We start from the raw sequence: 26,479 nt of genomic DNA, 5'->3' as shown, positions 1-26,479 counted from the left end.
GATAGGGACCATTCAAAGAGTTGTTGTAAGAGTTCTTAACGTGCAGAGAGCGTGGCTCTTTCTCTACATGAGGCATCGGATTTAACGTCCACGTTCTGACCAACCGTGGCTCCGCATAGCCAAACGGACGCCCCACGTTGGCAAGGATTTTCATGCGGTCGGAATAAGACCAAATGTGACCATATTTCTATTCCCCAGTTACCCTTCGGGTTAAAACTTTTGAAAGCGCTTAGATCATGCCATTATTAAGTATTGTCTACTGGGCAGATGCTATCATCTGGGACCAATCGATAGTCCATTATCAACGATACAGGCCCATCTGTATACAAACTAGAACAAGAGGCTCATGAGAGCCTGATATCGCTCACCTGTAATTTCAGTTTCAGGCATTTGACATATTTGTAGATCTTACTTTGCTGAACAATTTTGTCATTTACACTTTCTCTCTTTCTATAATAATATTAAAGATAATAAATAACCCAAAAACTGTATAAAATTTCCTAAAAATCAACTATTTCTGGACAGTAACCCAACAATAAGTTGTCCTATTGGTCTGAAGATCACTTGACAGGTAGATCTAAACCTGTTTAACACGTTCACCTATGTCAGTTTTGTTCTTACTTCTTTAGTTTTTGAGATGAAAGCCAAAAACTTCATTTGACCCTTATGTTCTATTTCTAGAAACTGTTGCTATGTTTTTGAATGGATCAAATCCCCGAATACAATCTATAAACTAGATACCCTAAGGAACATTCAATTAAAGTTTTTAAGTATTTGGCCAAGTAGTTTCAGAGAAGAAGATTTTTGAAAAAGTAATTAGACTTTCACAAAAGTGTGAAAATTTTTTTTTAAGGGCAATAACTCCTTAAGGGGTCAATTGACTATTTTGATCATGTTGATTTAATTTTAGAGATCTTACTTAGCTGAACATTTATTGCCATTTATACTTGATCTCTATCTATTATAATATTAAAGAAAATAACCAAAAACAGTAAAATTTAATAAAATTAGACTATTTCCAACAGTTACCCAACAATAGGTTGTCGAATTTGTCTTAACATTTCATAACAGATAGATCATGACCCATTTACAATTTATCTCCTTTTCACTTTTGATCTAACTGCTGTAGTTTTTGAGATATAAGCCAAAAACTGCTTTTGTCCCCTATGGTCTATTTTTAGCCATGGCGGCCATGTTTGTTGATGTATCAAAACTTCGGATACAATTTATAAACTAGATTACCTTAGGAACATTCAGTAAAAGTTTGAAGGTATTTGGCACAGTGGTTTCAGAGGAGAAGATTCTTGAAATATTTTACGACGACGACGACAGACGACAACAGACGACGGACGACGACGGACGCCAAGTGTTGGAGTAGCTCACATGGCCCTTTTGGACAAGGTGAGCTTAAAACGTATGATAAATATTTTCCTGCGCAGTTCATTTTTTTGACTGACTAAAGTTTTAAGTATTTGGCTCAGTAGTTTCAGAGAAGAAGATTTTTGAAAAAGTAATAGATTTGCACGAAAAAGTGTAAAAAATAAACGTTTCAAGGGCAATAACTCTTTAAGGAGTCAATTGACTATTTGATCATTTGACTTATTTGTAGATCCTATTTAGCTGAACATTTTTGCCATTTACAATTTCTCTCTTTCTATTATAATATTAAAGATAATAACCAAAAACAGTAAAATTTCATAAAAATAAACTATTTCGGACAGTAACCCTACAATGGATGGTCCAATTGGTCTGAAAATTTCATAGCAGATAGATCTTGACTTATTCATCACTTTAATTCCATGTCACTTTTGCTCTAACTGCTATAGTTTTGAGATAAAAGCCAAAAACTGCATTTGACCCCTATGTTCTATTTTTATCAATGGCGGTCATGTTTGTTAATGGATCAAAACTTCGGATACAATCTATAAACCAGTTACCCTAAGGAACATTTATTTAAAGTTTAGTAGTATTAGGCTCAGTAGTTTCAGAGTTAGCAAACATGATGAAAAATTGTGTAAAATTGTCGTTAAAGGGGAATAACTCCTTAAGGGGTCAATTGACAATTTGGTCATCTAACTTTTTTGTAGATCTTACTTTGCTGAACACTTTTGCTGTTTACAGTTTATCTTTATCTACAATAATATATTCAAGATAATAACTAAAAACTGCAAAATTTCCTTAAAATTATTAATTTAGTGGCAGCAACCCAACAATGGGTTGTTCGGTTCGTCTGAAAATTTCAGGCCTGATAAATCTAGACCTATTGAACATTTTTACCTCGTCAGATTTGCTCTAAATGCTTTAGTTTTTGAGATATAAGCCAAAAACTGCATTTGACCCCTATGTTCTATTTTTAGCCATGACGGCCATGTTTGTTGATGGATCAAAACTTCGGATACAATTTATAAATTAGATACCCTAAGGAACATTCACTTAAAGTTTGAAGGTATTTGGCCCAGTAGTTTCAGAGGAGAAGATTCTTGAAATAGTTACGACGACGACGACGACGACGACAGACGACAACAGACGACGGACGCCAAGTGATGGAGTATCTCACATGGCCCTTTTGGGCAAGGTGAGCTTAAAACGTATGATAAATATTTTCCTGCGCAGTTCATTTTTTTGACTGACTAAATAATAGTTTAATAATGCAACATTTCTTAATTGAATAAAAATAACACTTACAATTTCCCTAAACAAAATACGTGTTTTTCAAATGGCATCTAAATGCATCGCCTCATCCCGGTCGACGCACTTTGGAAACCATAACTTTTAGATGTATTGTTTATTATCCTCTTTAATATGCATGCAAATTTTGCCACTGGTCGTTAAGCAAACAGCAATCAATCAGTCAATCACTGAAAGCTTTTAGAGGGTGGTAAAGGATTTTTCTTGAAACGAGTTTGCAATTTTTGTTTCTGATGTTTTGTTCTTCAAGCTCATTTTTCGTAAAAATGGATGAAAAAGCAACGTGCAAGCTATTTTTTCGTTCATCGTTAAATTGCCATTTTATCCCCCTTTTTGCGAACCTCTTCCTATCTTTCAACCGTAGAATTCATGAAATGTTGATATAAGCCGTTCTTATGGTAAAAAGTAAAATAACAAAAATACCGAACTCCAAGGGAAATTCAAAACGGAATGTCCTTTATTAAATGGCAAAATCAAAAGCTAAAACACACCTAACGCATAGAAAACAACTGTCATATTCCTGACTTGGTACAGACATTTCCTTATGTAGAAAATGGTTGATTAAACCTGGTTTATAGCTAGCTAAACCTCTCAGTCGCATAGAATTCCATTATATTGACAACAATGTGTGAGCAAAACAAACAGACATAATAGGTAAAAACGTCAAAAATCGGGATACAGCAGACAACATTGTAATATAATCTTAATCATTATTTATATAAAACAAATAAATGTTTCAACACAGAATAGCAAATAGACAAAGTACAATGAAAAAGTACATAGACAAAGTACATATGCAAAATGGAAGACAAGAACTCAAAATTAACCATAGCACAATAAACAATGGCGGGATGTATAAGTACCGATCCACGTCATCGGTATATAATCAAAAACGGATAAACAGTAAAGGTTGAAATTATACAAGGACAAAAAGGGGGACTTTAACAAGTAGTTAAGATAATGAACAACGTCAGTACCTAGAATCTATACTTTAAGACCATCATGTATTATTTGTGAAGTTGATACGGAGTTGATATTTGAATAGCATTATTTAAAATTCATCTGAATTAGAGAGTTTAGTGAGTCATAGGATCTAGTTTTCCACCAATGACAATTCTTTAAACAAGTGGTCTGTCCTATCGTCTTCCATCGCCCATTGTAGGTTTTATCATTTTGAATGATATAAGCGATATTTAGTAAATATATGCCCATTGACAGGGAAATAGTTTAAAGAAACAATGCATAACTTCTTTGCTGTCTTTTTCGTTTATTTTCTTATGACAATGTTTTTATCATACTAGTTCCTTCCCTTTTCAGTTTTCTGGTCGCTCTCTGAAGCATTATCGCGTCGATTTCGGGATCGAGATCCTGGTTTTGATCCCCGGATGGGTCATCCCAAAGATTTTTCAATTCGTATTTGCATGTAATCATCAATCATCAAATCAGTTTCTCCATTTACGAATTTTTGTTGGTTTTTTTTTCAGATTCGTTTGCGAGTTACATTAGAGATTGCAGTAATGGACATTCTTTCTCCTATTCTAAAATAGACAGACTCAGAGATATTGCTCCAAACAATTCCTCTCGGTGCGCATTCTTCAACGAACATACCGTCTGTGTAACATTGTGTCTTGGTGATTTTTGTAACGGACCACAGGAAATGTCGTGTGCACCTTCCACATTTTTCAGCAAACATTTATTATATTTTACATTTGTATTTTTATATTCTGTGCGTAACATCATATAACTAACTCAAATATATTCATTGACATGTACTGCATATTCATATTCCAGTAAATATTATTAGTTACATAGTGTGCTAGTGACCTAATACGATATATATGGGGTCAGTAAATTCCATGCTAGTGACCTAATACGATATATATGGGTCCATATGGAATTTACTGACCCCATATATATATCGTATTAGGTCACTGGCACACTATGTAACGAGTTTATCTTACCGACTATCTTAACATGTGGTATTTAGACTAGTGGCATACATGTATCAAAGTGATCAAGTCTTCAATGCCGTAAGTATTAAGAACCTACTTCCATTGATCTATACAAAAACAAATGCCAACAATAACTACTTGTTAGCTTTAAATGTGTTTTCATGAATTTATTTCAATCGTTCATCATCATTTTTTTCGTCTGTTTAAACCTTTAAGATTTTTCATCAACACCGTGTTGTTTTTATAAAGGGACGTAACACCACTTCTAACCGTGTATTGAAATAAGCCCCGCCTACTAACATAATATGGAATATACACGATCTCCACGCGGTTGCTTTTAACCAATCATATTCCTAGAAATGTATAGGAAGTAAGATAATATTCTATACAATTTACCATCATTATACAGATTTTAAATTAATACCGGTTTTACCAGGCTTAATAAAAATTGCTTTGTTGTCACTGCGCTTTTTTTTTTCTCTATATACAGATATCACTTATAGCACATAAAATTAAGTATAATATTAACCCCTATTTCATGTTGGTTTGTATGAACACGCGGAGAATCATTTTATACGTTTCCTAAGCAACGCCCCCTGGTGTCTCATCAAGCTAAGACTGTCCCTTTTTTATTTATTCAACTACCTGCTTTGCTGGTTTAGACACGAGGAGAAGCATACTTGTATGACTCTTAATCACAACCCCCTGGTGTTGCCAATTTTTATTTGTTCCCCTGAAAGAAGTTCCTCTGGAAACCTTGCTATAGTATTTGCTCATTTTTTGGAAATGAATATTCTATATCCTATATTCCGTCTGTAACGAATCGAATACTATAATAAATTATATTTCTACCACTGGAAATAATGTTCCAGAATATTTCTTTCCATTTGGAACTAATATTACTCAGGAGCTTCTATTCAATGACAATATCTCCCCACACTATAAGAAATTAATCGAACCAAACGTTAGCCTCCCATTGGGTCGCACTGCCACACACAACCCATGCACATGCAGATAGCTGAAAATGGCTGTTATAATTATTATTATTATCACATTGGTAATATACATTCATGTTTTTTTTTACATGATTTATAACAAATCTTACTAAAATTGTCCGTTTATAAATTTAAAAATTATTTAGAAACTAAGGTTTCAACTCCCTCAGGCAAAGTTGACCTTAGATGATTTGGCTATTATTTTTATACTCTTTTTAGTCATATAGATCTTCGACTGTTTCGGTTCTTATTCATCCTTGGCTTTCAAATTGTTCGGCTTTGGGCGTTCCTGGTGAAGGTAAATCCAGAAAAGCGCTTCGGGCGCATGAAGTTTATAGTGTTTTCATTTTTTACTGTATTGTTTATATGTTGATATTACTGAATTAGGATACTATCTTTGTCGGTGCCCCTTGAGATACCTTAATTGGAAAAATTATATTGTATTTAATTGTATGTGTTTCCTCTGCAGTATTTAAGTTTTATGTGTGCTTGTGTGCATACTGTCAGTAGGTAGCAGGATGCAGTCATATGTATAAATTACGCAAGTCTACGTTGAAAAAACTATTGCACACATTAATAAACATCATACGTGGGGATTTATTTCCCAATACTGACCTGACCTTTTCTGAATAACCCTGAACATAAATATCTACGATTTCCTTCTGTTTAGCAGTTAATGATACTTCTTTGGCAGAATCAAGTTGCGGTATAAGCAAAATATTAAAACGTGGAACAAAACCCAAATTGACAATTAAATTATGAAGGACATTGTCTATACCACGATAAAGAAAGTATAACAGGAATTACGAAAACTATTGGACAATAGACCATGTAATCGACATCCCGAAATAATAGACGTACATAAAAAGACAACAACAAGAATGTGTCCATAGTAAACGGATGATTTTCTATGTTCAGTGGACCGTGAAATTGGGGTTAAAACTCTAATTTGGCATTAAAATTAGAAAGATCATATCATAGGGAACATGTGTACTAAGTTTCAAGTTGATTGGACTTCAACTTCATCAAAAACTATCTTGACCAAAAACTTTAACCTGTAGCGGGACAGACGGACGAACGAACGGACGGACGGGCGGACGGACGAACGGATGCACAGACCGAAAAACATAATGCCCCTCTTCTATCATAGGTGGGGCATAAAAATATGGCACATATATTCTGCCTTGGTACAGTCACAAAATGTGTATGGGTTATACCAGTATCCATAGTCTGCCAAAAACAAGTTCAATAAATCTTTAGTTATTGGTGTCTATTAGCCCAACATTTCAATAAAAATGTAAAAAGTAGCGGCAGTCTTCGTAGTCATGTCGATGGTAAATAAGTATAAAGCCAACGGGGTCAAAATTCTAAATTCGTAAATTGTCAATTTGTAACTTGCAGGATTTACAAGTATAATACGCTTTTACAAATAACATAAAAGCAAAGATGCTAATTGACATCTACAAATTTACAAAATACAAATGTACAATTTAGCAATTTACAAATTACAATTTTACAATTTTACAATTTACAAATAAACATATCACAAATGTAGCATCTAATGATCAATATACAAATGTTGAATCATAGATATATAGCCCTGGCTATTATATCTATGGTTGAATTGACAAATTTCGAATTCAAGAATTACAAATATACATATAACAAATGTACAAATTACACAGTTACAAAGTTACAAATTGACAATTTACGAATTAAGCATTTTAAGATTACACAGTTACAAGTTGCAAATTGACAATTTACGAATTTAGAATTTTAACCCCGTTGATTTATTATTAAGTAAATATTCTTGATTTGTTTCTGTAGTAAGTAGATATAAGAAGATGTGGTATGAGTGCCAATGAGACAACTCTCTATCCAAGTCAAAATTTATAAAAGTAAACCTTTATAGGTCAAAGTACGATCTTCAACACGGAGCCTTGGCTCACACCGAACAGTAAGCTATAAAGGGCCCCAAATATTACTAGTGTAAAACCATTCAAACGGGAAAACCAACGGTCTAATCTATATAAAAAACGAGAAACGAGAAACACTTATGAACCACATCAACAAACGACAACTACTGAACATCAGATTCCTGACTTAGGACAGGTGTGTGGCACCGTTAAAGTCCACAATTCCTCTAAAGTCCACAACACCACTAAAGTTCACAACAATTTTCCGCTAAAGTTCACAACGCCGTTAAAGTCCACAAACTTTCCGCTAAAGTCCACAAAATGACCTCCGCTAAAGTCCACAAAAAAACACCGTTAAAGTCCACAAAAAAGCACCGTTAAAGTCCACACATTTTTTTTTATTATCAAAAGATCAATTCGCTTTTTTTTACTCCCGATAGTCTATATAGATCTAATAAAAAGCATGGACTTTTGTTCTTGGAAAGTATTTCTTATCAGCTTGAATTATATTTTTGATAAATGAAAAGATTATAGTATCTGCTTTTGATCCCCATAAATTTGATCTTTGTATTGCGATTTTCTATCAATCAAACAGACAACATTTCTGAAAAGTTATCTAGCTATGGTGCTCTTTTTATTCTTTAGTAAACATTTGTTCATCCACAAGAAACTCCAACATAGCGTTCTCTTTATGTTTTTGCTGGAGACACTGACATAATTTGGAGCCTATATTTGACATTTAAATTTCCCTTGCAAATATCTATAAAACATAAGAATGATTTCCATTCAGTGTCTGTTAGGCTCCACAGCAGCCAAAACGGTCCGTAAATCTCAAAAATAGACTTTGAACCATAATGTTCTTGTTTGAAATCAAAATAATGATAAAGAATTCCACACATTCATGCATTTTGTGGTGCTCAGCAGATTTCCATCACTCATTTGTTTGCATGTTTGTTTTGTTTTCAAAAAGGAAAATGTATTTGTTTCAGAATGAAAGATGAATTGAATAAATTATACGCGGATGCGGTTCTGTATTGTGTATTACCCATGATCATCATGATCGAGTACAAGTATAAAAGATTTTATTTCAACAGTGTTACATGTATATATGTTCCAGACAATATGAGTATTTGGACCGTACGGTCTGGACCGTATAAGTATACTAGAACGTATGCTCGTACCGTATGAGTATACTAGTACGGTCTAGTACGAGCTCGACCATACACGTGCATTTGTCAAATTTACCCCAAGAGTCAAAAAAATTAAATTAAAACTTTAACTAAATACAAAAGTGACGCTACATTGTAACTTTATGAGTTAATCTCCTGTATTAAGTATGAAATTGAGTTCAAATGCTCATTGAAATTGAAGTTATTGGAAGTACATACATGTATATTTTGGAAGATAAGTTTTAGAGCATTTAGGAACGTAACTTAAAAAACCGTCAAGCCAGTAAAATTTAATGGTCAGAAGGATTTGTGACCTACTATTTGTTGTTGTATATATTATGAAAATTTACGTTTTTTTCATAAAAAATATTTAGGGACTATTTCGTGTAAGATTTTAATCAAAATTGGTACCAATAGAAGCAGAACTCTCATATGTTTATTTGTTTATTTGGTAATATATTTATTTTGAAGCGTTAATTATCAATTTCTGATGATATAACACAAAGTTTACATTTTATTCAAAATTTTGATTTGCATCAGGAGAAAAACAAAAATAACCGAAGAAAAATATGACCAAATAAACAAATAAAATTTTATATTCAGACAATTCTGCGTCTTTCAACAAATGGTTTGTGAAAATCCAACTGTAAATGCCGTCAAATTTTTTTGGAATTTTTTTTTATTTGGTTTTTACATTCACTTCCCGATTTATTTGTGTGTTGAGAAATCCAGAACTAATAAAAATGTATGTATATGAGCATCGGAGGGTGTGGATATAGGATAAAGGCAATAAGAACGTTCATCTTGCATTGAGCCCGAACACCAACAATTGTGGAACTATCCTATAGTCATAATGATTGATAAAATATACGTCACATAAAAGTTCACGGTATCGCTTTCAGAGTTAATTTCCTTTCTTTATTCTCTTTTTTAAGATACTTTTTTAGTATTTTTAAAAGGCTAGTATGAAATTTTGAGCTGAAACTTTTACGAATTATATACTATCAAGGAATGTTTCTGTTCTCATCAATACAATTTTATTGGTTACTGCAGAACAGATTTAGCGTTATGTGAGTTTATACATATTAATCTTTGACTAATTTTGCATGTGATTAAAACACTTTACTAAGTTAAACAACTAGTGTATGTATATTTTTGTATGCCCCATTTATGGGCATTATGTTTTCTGGTATGTTCGTCCGTCCGTCTGTCCGCTCGTCCGTCCGTCTGTCCCGCTTCAGGTTAAAGTTTTTGGTCGAGGTAGTTTTTGATGAAGTTGAAGTCCAATCAACTTGAAACTTAGTACACATGTTCCCTATGATATGATCTTTCTAATTGTAATGCCAAATTAGAGTGTTTATCCCATTTTCACGGTCCACTGAACATAGAAAATGATAGTGCGGATGGGGCATCCGTGTACTATGGACACATTCTTGTTTTTTTGTTATAGTTATTCACCAAGCTAGTCGGTATATATGATTTATTCTGTACGGCTCGGGTGACCCTAATTAACCAGAACGACGTAGGAGTTCGGGTTAAAGGGTCATCCCGAGCCGTGCAGATTAAACCATATACACCGATTTGATTGGCGGATAACTGTTTTAACACATTACGTCATCAATTTACGTGAACATTTTGGAAATATGCGGACGATATTCCGCAATCCACGGCTCCTAGGAAAGTTTCTTGTAGGGCAAAGAAAGGGGGAAATACGCTGTAATGCAGTTAAAGAGATATAAGAAGATGTGGTATGAGTGCCAATAAGACAACTCTCCATCCAAGTCAAAATTTATAAAAGTAAACCATTATAGGTCACAGTACGGTCTTCAACACGGAGCCTTGGCTCACACCGAACAGTAAGCTATAAAGGGCCCCAAAAAAATTACTAGTGTAAAACCATTCAAACGGAAAAACCAACGGTCTAATCTATATAAAAAACGAGAAACGAGAAACACTTATGAACCACATCAACAAACGACAACTACTGAACATCAGATTCCTGACTTGGGACAGGTGCAAACAAATGCAGCGGGTTTAAACGTTTTAATGGTATCAAACCTTCACCCTTTTTCTGAAACAATAGTGTAACATCACAACATAGAAAGGTTGGTAAGTATTAAATAATTAACATTTTTTTTATATTTAGGCTTTTTCCTAAATTGTTACATTTTTTGGAGAATTGCAGTTTGATGTAAGATTGTTTTTTCATCGTTTCTGTTAAATTTATTCTCAATTTTTATATAAATTAGTGACGATTTAAAAATTGACATATTGTGTAAACACCTTTTCTTTTTTTTTTTAAACTATACTACATGTTGCCCTTTAGTAGTCATTAGTTTGTTTTTGTCGTTTGATTACTGTCTTATTGACGTATAACCTACATCTCCTCAGTTTAAGTTCAGTTTGCTACATACCTTTTAAATCGGTGTATGAAAAATCATAACTGAACGGGTTATTGGGTATAGATTAATTGCCTTTCTTTCCCTCAATAATATGCGTAGAAGAAGATGAACCGAGGAGAAATGTACCTTAATTCAAAATATTAAGTAAACAGAAAAAAATGTTTCATTTTTCAATCTTTGACTTCCCCTACACCCTTTATTTTGTGTCTACTGAATTCATTTTTGAAGACATGTCGCATCTTAACAATTGATCTGCAGCTTATTCCCCCTCCCCCGCTGTTTTGGTACAAACTTAAAAAAGATCCTCATTAAATTCGATCGCAAAATAGTCACTAAAAAGGTATACATATCTAAATAGTCGTAATACATTCATTCCATGGAACACAAAACTATCAGAGTTTATTTAATTTGATATTCTAAAATACATTTTTTTTTTGGCAGAAATTACAAAACATAATTATTAAGTAAACTGGTTTGACTGTGAAACACCCATTTAAGATTTACATTGCACACAAAATATTATAAAATAGATATTTTTTTTTAATTTTATGGAATCAAGTTCCATCCCTTTCAAAATCCAGGGTCCGCCTTAGATGTGCATTATCCAGATTATAGCACAGTTAGAACAAAGAGATTTTACCCATGTCATGTGTTAACGAAAATAGTACACAGAACACAGTACGGAATAAGTAAACAGTCATTATGAAATATAAGGAGATGTGGTATGATTGCCAATGGGACAACTCTTCACCAAAGTTCAAATGAAGTGAGTGTAAGGAATTAGACAACAATATGTTGTTTTAGATAAAGGAGTGCAGAACAATAAAGAAGTAGTTAATAAGGATTGGAGTCGAACCCCCTTGCTTCGAGCGGGGTTCATTGAATTTACAACCTCGGTGTTGACATCCTAGTGATTACTGTAGATATAATACTTCTTAGATCGATCGGCAAACCAGGCCTCGGAAATTATTTAACTGATAGAAAAATATGTGGTAAGATTGCCGATGAGATTATTCTCTACCAGAGAATTTAACAACTATTATAGATCACCGTACGGCCCTCAATAATGAGCACAATCGATACCTCACGGTAAGCTTTAAAAGGCCCGAAATAAACGAAAAAAAGTTTAAACAATTCAAACGAAAAAAGTAACGGCCTGATTTTTTTCCATAACAATAAACGGGAAAATAATATGATATACAGCAACAAACGACAGCCAACGAGTTACAGGTCCATAACTTGGGACAGGCACCTACAGAATGTGGCGAAGTTAAACACTTTGCTAGCGCCAAACCCTTCCCTAACCTGGAACAGTGATGAAACAGTACAACACATACACTTTTGTACGAAATTTTGTGTAAATTCATTTTAGGTCAAAAACTAATCAATATTCTTTTAACTGATATTAATGTTATACAAGTATGATGCAAGTAATATTTAAATTTCCAATTTGGTTTCCGGAAGAGTGATGTAAAAATGTATTACATTTATTGTTGAGTTGCTGTCTCATTGAAATGTACTCAAATCAGGTTTTATTGTGACATTTTGGTAGACACCCATTCAACGCATCGATATCCTATACTAATCGATAAAAATATAATTTATTGCATAGAATATTTTTTTTTTATTTAGAATTTATCATACTGGCTTCATTTTTCCGTTCTGAAAATCATAACACATTATTTTTCGTTGTTTTTTATAACCAACACCGAAATTAGTAACGTTTTAAACGTTGGTTAAAAGTTTTGTGACAGGAGACCTTTGGGGATTCATATACTTAGTATTTTTTTTGTTTATAATCATAATCAAGATTGTTGTCCGAATGAATGCCGTTCAAATGTTATAGATTAGGAGGCACGTTTGCTTTGTACATTAGTTACGTCAAAAAGTGATTATATGCAAAGAATAAGAAAAAAAAACAGTACTTGAAGAATGCAGTAATAATGTAATAAGTTAATAACTAACGAATTTACGAACTTTTTAGAAATGATGTCCAAATTGGCCCTCATCATCTGATCATAATACAAAGATCAAAATTAATGGAACAAAATCATCTACAGATACTGTACTTTTCTCATTTATCAAACTGATAAACAAATAACTACCGAGAAGAAAGGCCCATGCTTTGTATTGTACTAACGGGATAAAAAAAAACGAATTGATGTTTTTAATAATAAAAAAAAATGTGTGGACTTTAACGGTGCTTTTTTGTGGACTTTAGCGGAACTTGTTATTGTGGACTTTAACGGCGTTTTCTTGTGGACTTTAGCGGAGGTCATTTTGTGGACTTTAGCGGAAAGTTTGTGGACTTTAGCGGCGTTGTGGACTTTAGCGGAAATTTGTTGTGGACTTTAGCGGTGTTGTGGACTTAAGAGGAATTATGGACTTTAACGGTGCCACATGTCAGATGCAAAAAAATGCAGCGGGTTTAAACGTTCACATGTATTTGTATTTTTAATTACTGACTTGAAAACGTGATTTGGATAGATGATTCCAGGACTAACCTCGTAACGGACTGTTAAAACACATACAGTAACTTATACTTAAATACATGTTACACTTAATTAAGTTAAGAGTATCCTGCGTGGGACTGAGAGCCCTTGCATTTTCATTATTCTCAGTTCCTATCACCATAGCTTACCAAAATATAATAGCTGTTCTTAAAACGTGAGACCAATTCATTTTCGTTTTGAAATATGATTTGAGAATATTTTCCTTCAAACATGACAAACATATCAAAGATACCAGTTTTATAATGCAATACGCCAGACCTGTATCTTTAAATAAAGATGTATCATTTGCACTCGATTTAAAACGAACGCGGAATGCCAAATCAATAACGAAATTTATGAGAATTGAAAACTCATAATTCCAAAAAGTTGTGACAAATCTGGCTTATGTCATCTCACCCTGGGAACCGCTCGGTGGTCTCGTGGTAGCGTGTTCGCCTCGAGTGCGGGAGGTCGTTGGTTCGAAACCCGGCCGTGTCAAACCAAAAACTTGAACATTGGTATTTGCTGATTTTCCGCTTAGCACGCAGCATTAAGGAGTAAGAGCAAAGACTGTTCGGCTCAGAGTACGAATAATGTGTCCGGGTAAGGTGATATATCTTCCTGTGGACTGTTTCCTTGTGAACTAGCACGTTAAAAAGCAGCGTGTCGGTCTAATATAAAGCAGGGTTGATATTCATATTACATTTACATGTTCTCGTCCTGAATATGCATATTAATTTGCCGTAGGACGTTAAGCAGCCATCCATCATCATCTCATCCTGGGATAAAAAAAAACAAAAAAAACTTAGTATTATATTAGTAGTTGATTTTGCTTTTATATCAAAGCTACATGCAAATATTACAATACGGACTTTATGTTTCCAAAAGTTGAAAACCTTAAGTTGGAATATTTTAATGGGAAATTTTAAATACCGATTTGGACATGAGTAAACTCATTGAAAAATCAGTTACATATTATTTTTAGTATTTAGACAAGTAAATTTTGGAATAGTTACTACGACGGCAACAATTAGAATCAAGCTGCCTTCAACTTGCCTTTGTTAATTAGTAATGTTTAAAGCAAGGTTTCAGGACTTTCTGAAGTTAAAATAGATAGAAATTTAAAAAAATTATTTCATTCTCCTTAAACCTATTCTTACAATGTTGATACAAATCAAGGACATAACTCTGAAATTATAATTACGGCAATAATGAAATTCATCCTCCCTTCATTTCAGTGGAGTAACTAAACAGTCAAACCTGTCCTGAGTCAGGAATCTGATGTTCAGTGGTTGTCGTTTGTTGATGTGGTTCATAAGTGTTTCTCGTTTCTCGTTTTTTATATAGATTAGACCGTTGGTTTTCCCTTTTGAATGTTTTAACACTGGTGGTTTTTGTTGACCTTTATAGCTTGCTGTTCGGTGTGAGCCAAGGCTCCCTGTTGAAGACCGTACTTTGACCTATAATGGTTTACTTTTATAAATTTTGACTTGGATGGAGGGTTGTCTCATTGGCACTCATACCACATCTTATTATATCTATAAAGTATTTAAGTCGTACTGCAAAGAGAAATCAAATTATCAACACGGGGGTGTTTTTTATCATTTTATTTCCTAACCTCCACCAATGATTGTTGAATTTTCTATGCTCCACCAATGATTTGTCTCTCAAACGAGTAGTATCGTTTCACATCCTTAATTTCTTAGATTTACATTTTAAAAGAAAAAAAAATATCCACCCTGATTTTTTTTATTCTAATAAATTTTACATGTTTTGATGAAAATAAACAAACCGAGGAAATTGATTTCATCATCGCATGCACATCCCGTCCACGTCAGCTTGACACATTGCAAATAAATTTCGTTGAAATATAAAAATTCTCACTGATATATTCATTCACACTAAGTCGAATTTTGCAGTTTCTGTGTGTCCTGTCCCCTCTACGGTTGTCGTAACTGTCAATTCAGTGTTACCGAAATAAAATTCAACATTAATGTAAAGTGTATTTTCAGATGGATTTGGTATGTTAATATAGACAGTTCCTATATGCACGCATCCTGGTTCATCAATATACATTGGAGATTCTTTGTGGGAAGCGTAAACAGGAAGAACCAGGCGTTTTTCAAATTTCTTTGTGCTATGAAGTCTGTTTCTAACTTTTGTTCCAACTGCAGTTGTTTGGTTTGACTTGATGATAGGCCAGAAACATTTTTTACACATTTCTTTTCCGTCAATAATAACAAGTCTTGTTTGATCGTGAATATTTCGATTAAAATCTAATCTAGTTCCAATGCCGTATGTGTACCGCATCACGCGTGATGATATATAATCTGGTTTATGACCGAAAAGAACGGCTCCTTTTAATACAGACAACCCTGCATCTTCAGGGATAATGATTCGTTTATCAGGGAATTCCTTCCGTATGGCATGATGAAGCATTTCTGATTCTGAAAACCCTCCCACTAGAAGTAGCATGGAAATACCTTCACATTGCTTGATTAAATTTGAAACATGGCCTACAATATCCACCATAGATTTTGAAAATAGAGCTTTCAGAACATCTGCATCAGCCCTCATTTTGTCGTGACGAAGGGAAATGTTATCGCTCATAGAACAAGATGAGACAGTACTTTTGAAACCTTCTCCAAAATTCTTCTGACAGAGAGTATCTATAGCAACAAAGGGGATGGTAAAATTCACCTTCCCTGATTTGTTGGGGTATATTGTTCTTTTTATAGTTTCGAATTCTCTGAAAAGATCCAGATAAGCAGACGGATTATCCTTTGACAGACTATACATTAAAGGTCCTCCAACAATTTTTACCAGCAACTGAAAAAACTCGTTATCAATAGAAGTTCCACCACATGCATCACCGGTTGCCTGGCATAATTCTTTTAATTTTTCATTTTCTTGTTTTTCATGGACAGTCATATCTGCGGTGCCGCCTGTTAAATAAAAATTTAACGTTATGATTTTTGAGTATCCGAAGCGCTTTTCCGGAAATGCTTTGCTCATGAAAGCTCAATCCCCACATTTTAATAGTTAAATAAAGATACTTCAATATTTGAAGAGATATATGGCCAAAAAGAACATGTTAATGCAGAAATTATTGCGAGCATATGTTATTGCGATTTTTGAAAAAATGGGCAAAATGCAAGATTCTTCACTATTAAATGAAAAGACCTCATTTTGTGTGTCGCTTCTCTTCCTTCCACAATAAATTAATCATCATGCCTCTGTGTCCTATAAGTACCATGCATAGTCGCATTTGTCATCCTCGCTTATGATTATTCAGTTTAGGTTATTGTGGGAGGAAAACACAATAAAGGCGTCCGGATATTGTTTCCGTCATCGAACAGACTTTTAGGTCATAAACAAGACTTCTGTTTAGGACTGTTCAACAGTAAGGGAGCTACCATTTGATTTTTATGGGGGCTAAGATGAAATTTGAAAAAAATAGGCAGGACAGGAGTTTTGAGTGAAAAAAAAGGCAGGATGAGACACTTGTAAAAAAAAAGTCAGGATGACAATTTAGGTAAAAAAAAGTCAGGATAAACTATCAAAAAAGGCAGGACCGAATAGAGTGGAAAATAAAAAGGCAGGATAAAGATTGCAACTTAAAAAAATGCAGGACAACATTTTTCATCCTAGCCCCCCCCCCCCCCCCCCCCCCCCCCCATAAAAATCAAATGGTAGCTCCCTAAGATAAAATAATTAAAATAAAGTTTAGAATTACACATAATTTTCATAAGTACTTGGGGACAGGACAATTATTTTCGCTTGTTTCTGTATACTATTATCATACCTATGCTATAAATAAAGTGTATTTGCTATTTACTATCCATTCCAAGTTTACTATCCTCGGCGGTCACTGATCATACTGATATATTATATAGAGACTAATTCCATCCGAAATGATAGTAAATAGCAAATACACTTTATTATATGTATGTTCATGGTATACAGAAAAACAGAAAACAAAAAAATAACGGACTTTGGAAAAAAAGGGGAGGGCTAAACAAAACTGTCCTGTTACAAATGTACCAAGTACCTATGACTTTTGTCAGTTTAGATACCTTTCCTGAAATTCTCCAGTCATAAAATCTTTTACAAAAATTCATCCTAAAACAGTTTACATACTTTCAACAACGCTCTAAATGCCCGCGATTTCGCGGATGTGTTCTAGTAATTATTGCAATTTCAGGAAAAACTGCATACAGAACAGTATGTTCTAATCATTACCTCTTTGTTGGTCATTAAATGTGTTCTTTACGGTTACCAAATACTGGTGTTTGAGTAATCATTTTTTCTAAGGTTTTTATTAATTGATTAATTGATTATAATATTGCCAGTTTACTTAATTGGTACAAGTAGTAAATGAGCTGTTAATTATGGTATAAATTTTCTGTAACTATTATTTAGCCCTATAGGAATTAATGTTGAGGGTTTTACGTCCATAAGACAACGACCAACAATACATGTACATACAATTGGTATAATTTTGTGTTTCCGTTTTGTAGATGTTTTTCCGAGCGAGTACTCGAGTATCGCTCGGTAAATCCAACGAGTACTCAATTAGAAAATCTTTACCGAGTTGACATCCCTTATAAATATAGATAAGTACGTCTAAACAAGTAACAACTCTACGACAGATCCATCCATTGGATCACCGGCGAATGGATCAGCAACCATCCATCATGGAAATCATTATAGGAAACGCAAGCTCTGGAATAACGAAGCAACTGGGATATATAAACTACATACGCTGGCGCTGCTGTTATGTTATTATATGGAGTATATCCCAGTAGATACGTCATTCCAGAGCTTGCGTTTCCTATGATGATTTACTTGATGGCGGGATGCTGATTACATGGAAGCTGTTCAACCAAGGGGTTCTAAGTGGTAAGATTAGAGTTATTCTTTCGAACATTTTACGGTCGCCATCACTTGTTACTTGACCGTTGTGGACTATTTGTTTCACATGTCATGACGGATATTTCTAATTGCCGTAACTATAATCCCGTCTTCTTTTTCTCGATTGTGACATCACCGAATGAGACTTATCACTGAATTTGTAATTACATGAGTAACGCGACGGATGCCACATGTGGAGCAGGACCTGCTTTACCTTCAGGAGCACCTGAGTTCACATCCGATTCTTGTCGGGTTCCTGTCACTTAGTCTTTAGTTGTGTGTGTTTTATAGAGTGATGTTTATCTGTTGTTCATTTTCCGTTCATTGCCATAGATTTGTCAGTTTGTCTTCGACTTATGCGTTTGAGTGTCCATTTTGTATCTTCCGCCTCTTTTTTTGTATTTGGCACAACTTTTTGGAATTTTGGGTCCTCAATGCTCTTCAACTTTGTACTTGTTTGGCTTTATAACTATTTTGATCTGAGCGTCACTGATGAGTCTTATGTAGACGAAACGCGCGTCTGGCGTATTAAATTATAATCCTGGTACCTTTGATAACTATTTGTATATCTTTGATAATTTCTGAACAATGTATTCAGTTTACATTTCTATTTGATAGGCTTCTAAAGAATATAACGGACTAATAGTGGCAATATCTATAACAGTTCATCTCATTTATTTCTGGAGAAAAAGTTGTTTGTGAAAAAAAGTTGGTCAGGTGAACGATTCTTTTAGGTAACATGTCAATAATTTAGTGCTATTGATATAGTGATCTACATGTAAATATTCACCTCCTAAGTCAATGATCATATACTTTGTTCCGACTTCAGACATCGTGAATCCTTCTTCTGCACCGTTTAGTTTTTCAGTTGGAAGATATTGACAATATATAGAAGCAGCTTCAGGTTCCAAAGCAATCAGTAAATTTTCTCCTGGTATTCCTGCCTTTAAGAATGTAAAATGTCGTCCTTAAAATACTATATGAATGCATACGGAAGTGAATAGCTTTACTGTACAAAGAAGTCCTCTTTTTCAGTTTTGCTGTGTACAAATGCATATTTTCATATTGTAATTGTAAACTTATCATGATTCTACATGTATCAAATTTTTGAAATATAAATGAAAGAAACTGTTTTATTTGGGACTTAGCACTTTACAGAATAAAAAAGTTCTGGAAAAACAAGCTTGATGTAAATGATATGGACATTTCTCTTATGGTTATGGCCTGTTTCGATGTATCTATTTCCAACATGAAAAGATATCAAACTGAATGGAGTGTGCTATAAATAAATGATACGAAAACTGTGTGAATTTGGTTGACCTATACTGAAATGTGTTACGAAATTTAAGCATTTCCATTGGCTATTCGTAAGGTCAATGGCGACTTTCAAAGGTCATGACTGACTTCTTTACCCCAGTGACAACATAAATTTGTTATCAATTGGATACCGCTAGATATTGATTGGTATCCTTTCTAAAGCGTACAAAAAGCTTGGAAACGTCTTATGTGAATCTTAAAGTTATATGGTTTGAGGTGTGCTTCTTGTTGCATTGATCGTTTGACGCTTTAAATACTTACTGAACTCTCATAAATATAGCTATTCCTATGATTTTGTTTTATAAGACTTCATGGAACCGTTTAGAAGTATTTTTTCTGACTTTTCTGACTTTACTGCTTTTCTTGATCTGCTGTATTTAACCGACAGCTGTAAGTACCCTATATAGCTTCATGTAGTCGCGATTACATTTTACCTTGCCTCTCTCTCTCTCTCTCTCTCTCTCTCTCTCTCTCTTATTACCTTTTCAGCACTTTTCCTCATAAATTGTTTTGCTGCATCAGTCCATATTGCTGGAACAGTAAGCACCCATCTTATGTCTTTAACCCTCATTCCAATACCCCGTTTGTCTAATGTTTCCATTAAATGATCCTTGAGAGCTTGGATAGACAATGAAAACACATCCATTGCTAATGCTGACTTTCCAGATATATCCTCAATCATTGAAGCTGTTGACAAATGCTGCAATAAAATTATACTTTTTCGTATAATTGCCAATTATTGCGTGAAGGTTTGGATATTTAGGGACCAGCAATTTTATAAAAAAAAAATAAGAAGATGTGGTATGGTTGCCAATAACCACTCTCAAAAGAGACCAAATGACGTAGAAGTCAGCAACTATAGGTCACCGTTCGACCTTCTACAATGAATGAACACCATACCGTATTGGTGACAAACGTAACATTGATTGTTCCTTCGCTATACGTTTACACGGATTTGAAGAGAATTATGAACAAACAATTAAAGAAAAACAAATATGATATACAGTAATAAACAACAACCACTGCTAACAAGCTCCTGACTTTTGACAGGCACAACAGCATATTAAACATGACCGTAGTCGTATACTCCTAATGACCGTTTTTGTATAATGATTCTGCGTGCAATCTTATTAGAGAAGAGGGACGAAAGATACCAGAGGGACATTCAAACTCATAGATCGAAAACAAACCGACAACGCCATGGCCAAAAATAAAAAGACAAACAGACAAATAATAGTACAGATGACACAACATAGAAAACTAAAGTCTAAGCAACTCGAACCCCACCAAAAACTGGGGGTGATCTCATTATTAGATTATGAAATGGACATTAAATTGTAAAGGGTTGATTTGAAAATATGTAGTTGCGTATAAGTTTGTTTGGTTGCTGTTTTTTTCGGAATACTGGTATTCTGCTTCATAACTGAATTATGACTATGTGTATACAGGTGTCTTTCACTAGTTGCAGTAATGCAATTTAAAAATAAAACAGTTATAAAGGCAGAAAAACTTGGATGCTGTAACAAAGACATTTTGCGTCATGTGTGCTAAAAATTTGTATATCATTGAAAATAAATTGAGTAATCATGAATCATTAACTAATAAACTTTCGAAATGATAGTTAATCAATTTGAATCAACACTTCAAAAAAAGGGGACCGATTCACTTGAAAAACAGTAAAAGACACTATGCTAACCGTAAAAATGATGATAATGACAACGACAACGTTAAAGACATAGAATAAAAAACTAAGTAGGCGTCAATGCTACCGAATAAGAATTGTTACCGGGTTTGTACTAACATGAGCAACACGACGGGTACCACATATGGAGCAGGGTCTGCTTCCCCTTCTGGAGCACCTCAGATCACCCCCAGTTTTTGGTGAAGTTCGTGTTGCTTAGTCTTTAGTTTTCTATGCTGTGTTTTTTCTCATTTTTTGTCTATTTGTCTTTTTCTTTTTTAGCCATGGCGTTGTCAGTCTATTTTCGACTTATGAGTTTGAATGTTCCTCTGGTATCTTTCGCCCCTCTTTTAAATTACAGGTTGAAACAATGTAAATTTTTGGGTACCCTCCTATTCAAACATATAAAAATATTTCGACGAAAGTTTCTGGAGTATTTGATCCATGTTCAACGAGAAAGAATTGTCAGAAATGTTTCAGTAACGTGAAAACAAAACTGCAGATAATACGTTAGTTAATATCTAGTGGATTTTAATTTCTTACTTTCTCTCAAATTGACCATTGATTGTAAGAATATCAATCATAGAATATTTCTCTGATCATAATCATAAACATCTATACAAAAATACTTCAGATAAGTAAACCATTTCGATAAACAAGATTCTGAAAAAGATGATTCTATTGATAAATTGATAAAACTTATTCAGGTATTTAACCCCGCCACATTCTGCAATTCAATGGTTGTCGTTCGTTGCTGTATATCATATTTGTTTTTCGTTCATTATTTTGTACATAATCAGAACGTTAGTTTCCTCGCTTGAATTGTTTTACATTTGTCATTTTGGGGCTTTTTATAGCTGACTTTATGCGGTGTGGGTTTTAATTATTGTTGAAAGCCGTACGGTGACCTATTATATTTGTTAATTTCTGTGTCATTTGTTCTCTTGTTGAGAGTTCTCTGATTTGGCAATCATACCACATCTTCTTAATTTTATATCTCTACCATGTTCTACAAAAGTTAATTATTTCGAATATCTTGTGGGATAAATGAAAATTTAAGAAATTGGTTGAACATGGCATAGAATGTCACATGAATTATATAAGACATTCTATTTCCTTCGAAAATATTTGAGAGATTTAGAAAGGATAAATATTTTGAATGGAACTTTTTACCTTAAAGTTTGGTTGATAACATTTCTGCTCAGCTATTCTAAGCGATAAACTAACAAATACATTTCTATTGAAAACAATCAAAGAAAATAGCAGTATAGGAAAAGCGAAAATATCTAATATTGAACTTTTGAATTTTGTTTCATATATCATGAACTGTGTTAACCAACACGATTAACGAAAGCTATATTTTTATAAAGCCTATTTGGTCGAGTGATCTAGGGCGCTGGGCACAGTACAGGCGCTGGTGCCAACTATATGTCACTGTAGGTCCTTCAACAATAACCAATTATACACATTCTGCATTGTGACACACAGCAAACCAACGACAGCTACTGAATAACAAGCTGTTTACTTACTTGGGAAAGGTATGTATTGAATGTGGCGGGGTTAAACATATTTGTGAGCGCTCATGTCCCCCCTTTGCTAGACAGTAGTGTAACATCACATAATAAGATAATTATTTGATTGCTTGTTTTGTGGCGTGGTCAATTACATCAAAGAGTTGATGGTCAATACTTAATCAGTTTAATGATCTTTCATCTTGATTAATGTGACAGTTTATACGGTACATGAGTTTCACATTCGATTTGCAATAACATTTATAAGTTTATCAAAATAGTCTAAGACCATAAAGTAATGTTTAATCTAAATTAAGAACAGATGTTAATGACGAGCTTGTGATAAACTTTATATTGGTCAGTTGTATTATAGATGAGATTGAAGTAACAAGTTGTTTTATAGATGAGATTGAAGTAACAAGTTGTTTTATAGATGAGATTGAAGTAACAAGTTGTTTTATAGATGAGATTGAAGTAACAAGTTGTTTTATAGATGAGATTGAAGTAACAAGTTGTATTATAGATGAGATTGAAGTAACAAGTTGTTTTATAGATGAGATTGAAGTAACAAGTTGTTTTATAGATGAGATTGAAGTAACAAGTTGTATTATAGATGAGATTGAAGTAACAAGTTGTTTTATAGATGAGATTGAAGTAACAAGTTGTTTTATAGATGAGATTGAAGTAACAAGTTGTTTTATAGATGAGATTGAAGTAACAAGTTGTTTTATAGATGAGATTGAAGTAACAAGTTGAATTGGAAATTATGATTGTGAACCCATATATTTATATTATACATGTACTGTTATATGAATATCTATACGATTAAACATGTGAACATTAAACGGACTTCGCTTCTAGTATATAGACAGTAGTGAGCTTATGGTGAAATATATGCAATAGCTGGTTCCCTATATTAACGGGCAAGATGGATTACGATCCCGGATACATAGATCCAAAATAATGAATAGGTCCAAATAACACAAAAAAAAAGACCCGTTACAGTAGTATCAATATCATTGAATGACTGCATGTCTTACATAGTGTGAATTTCACCTTTAAGCGATAGCAATGAAATTTACTATACCATATTTTTATGAAGTTTCATTTTAAATCGATGAAAGTAGTAGAAATCTTCATGTTCGTTGTCCATCAAAAGGTCAGAATACTGGTTTTCTGCTTCATAACCGAATGAAACAAACTTCTTGTTCTTGTCAAGTAAAACTACTGTTGGTGTCTTTAAAGAAAGCAGCTGTCTCCCACCGGCATTCCATGCTTGATTGGCACGAATTTTAAGAGGATCTTTCTCAAAATCACTTCTCGTTGAAAAAGCATAGCCAGAGTATGTGGTTCCGAAATCTATCGCTGCAACTAGAAGATGGTTGGAATCCATTTTATCCTTAGTCAGATGCTATTTGAAAAAATGAATGACAGAACAAATTAACTTAGTTTGGTTGTTAAATTAAAGTCGATCTGGTGTATACGCCAATAAGATAATAACCTTACAACACACATGAAAATAAAAGTATTTAAAATATAAATATTGATTTTATTTCCAGGTTCAAATACATGTAACCGATACATATCTCAAAAACATGGCTGAAGCCAAGTAATCAACAGAAATTAACATTTAGTGTATTAGCAATTAATTGAATATGCGTCAGAATATTATTCATATGTAAGTTAGAATTGTCGTCTTAGGGAGCTACCATTTGATTTTTAATGGGGGGGGGGGGGGGGGGGGGGTAGGATGAAAAATTTTGTCCTGCATTTTTTTTAGTTGTAATCTCTGTCCTGCCTTTTTATTTTTTACTCTATTCGGTCCTGCCTTTTTTTTTAAAGTTTATCCTGACTTTTTTTTACCTAAATTGTCATCCTGACTTTTTTTTTGCAATTGTCTCATCCTGCCCTTTTTATTACTCAAAACTCCTGTACTGCCTATTTTTTTCAAATTTCATCCTAGCCCCCCCATAAAAATCAAATGGTAGCTCCCTTACCCGAAAACGAAAGTAAAAATCGTATCCATATTCATACTACCTTGTTCAACTGCACATTTCCTTTTTTTATTTATTTGCGACCACTTACCGATTTATCGTTGAAATATTGAGGGATCAAAACAAATAAACTTTGTCACTTACAAACTTACAAAATAAGCACTGGCATTTTGAGAAAGGAAAATATATCGAATACGCCTGCGTCGTATGATATTTACCTGTTTCAAGATGATTGATTTCAAACTATTTGTAGAAATGAGGGTGTATATTTAAACATGTTGATTTAATTTAAAAAAAAAAAAAAGCAACACGTGAACCCGAGACAGCTGAAAAAATGTTTCCGTTATTTTTGGCTTTTGATTTGAAATAATTGACTGGGAATAAGGTAATGATGATTTTCAAAAACCCTTTTTTTGAATATGATATTGTGTTTAGATTCTTACACAAGACAATTAAAAGCATTGTTGGATTTTGCTGTAAATAGAAAAATGTATATACTACCATTTGAATTTACCTCTTTAAGGTTTGACTATTTATTTACTACTTGGGCATTTACAAAGTTTCTTCATTGTGTTTAATATACAAATTCTTAATCTTATTGCAATTACCACTTTCTGCAAACCAGATGTCTAAAGCAAATTACACAGACCAATTAATCACAATACAAATTTCAGATCTGAATTTGCTTGAAAATCTGGATGCATTTATTTTGTTTCCAGATGCCTTCAATAATTCTTATACTCGTTACTGTATCTGTCTGCGACAACCATACATAATTAGTAAATTTAAGTCCTCCGAAAATATTGGATACCAGGACAGTGTTAGGGTTAAAGTCTGTATAAGTCACATTTTGGACAATTAAATGTGGATTTTCGCATTACTTTTCTAAATTTAGCACCAGTAAGAGCTTGACACTTTAAAGCATTGTTTTCATTATGTATATTGACCCTTAGTGTTTCTTTGTGTTGTAGTGTTACTGTCCTATTGAGTTGTACCCAATGATATTCTTTCGAGAGCAAAATCAGGCATTCATAATTATTTTCAGTATATTAAAGTTCTGTTGTGTTATTTACTCTCAAGAACAAAGGAAACCTTACAAGTTATAGCTTTACTAAAAAGCTAGCGATCTCATAACTGATGAAATTGGAAAATGTTTTCGCTTTGCAGTTTAATTCATTCAGAATAGCCTTGTATATAAATTGTTGTGGTTTACAAAAATTATATAAGGCTAATACACTTTTTACATTTACCAATTTTTTTTGGGGGGGGGACGAAAGGGAGGAGTAATGTCTTAATCATCTGCGTTTGTACCTTTTTATCGATTATTTTTTTCAAATAGAAATGTTGTTCGTTTACTTCTTCTTTAATTGTTTGTTTATTTCTTTCTGTTAGAAAAGTATGGCCGCTTCCACCTGAATGTTTTTCATTTGTGATAGGCATCGAAAAGT

General features: G+C 33.6%; 1 protein-coding gene across 4 annotated transcripts in view; it reads right to left on the bottom strand.

The window, feature by feature from the left end:
• Positions 1-15,206: 15,206 nt before the first annotated feature.
• LOC127720634 (heat shock 70 kDa protein 12B-like) overlaps positions 15,207-26,479 on the bottom strand; it is a 61,217-nt gene continuing 49,944 nt past the window's right edge. For 2 of the 4 annotated variants that reach the window (XM_052227333.1, XM_052227331.1), the window contains 2 exons: positions 19,319-19,472; positions 15,207-16,559 (listed from right to left, as the gene is read on the bottom strand). In XM_052227333.1, coding sequence (XP_052083293.1) covers positions 15,511-16,559; positions 19,319-19,472 — 1,203 coding nt within the window. In that variant the 3' untranslated portion in view covers positions 15,207-15,510. Of the gene's footprint in view, positions 16,560-19,318; positions 19,473-20,326; positions 20,546-24,124; positions 24,449-25,122; positions 25,239-26,479 lie in introns of those variants that run through there. The other 2 variants (XM_052227328.1, XM_052227330.1) reach the window with 2 other exon arrangements.

The sequence above is a fragment of the Mytilus californianus genome, unplaced genomic scaffold (genome assembly GCF_021869535.1).
Source record: "Mytilus californianus isolate M0D057914Y unplaced genomic scaffold, xbMytCali1.0.p SCAF_11, whole genome shotgun sequence".
Taxonomy (NCBI): Eukaryota; Metazoa; Mollusca; class Bivalvia; order Mytilida; family Mytilidae; genus Mytilus; species Mytilus californianus.
This window is presented reverse-complemented; position numbering and strand designations above follow the sequence as displayed.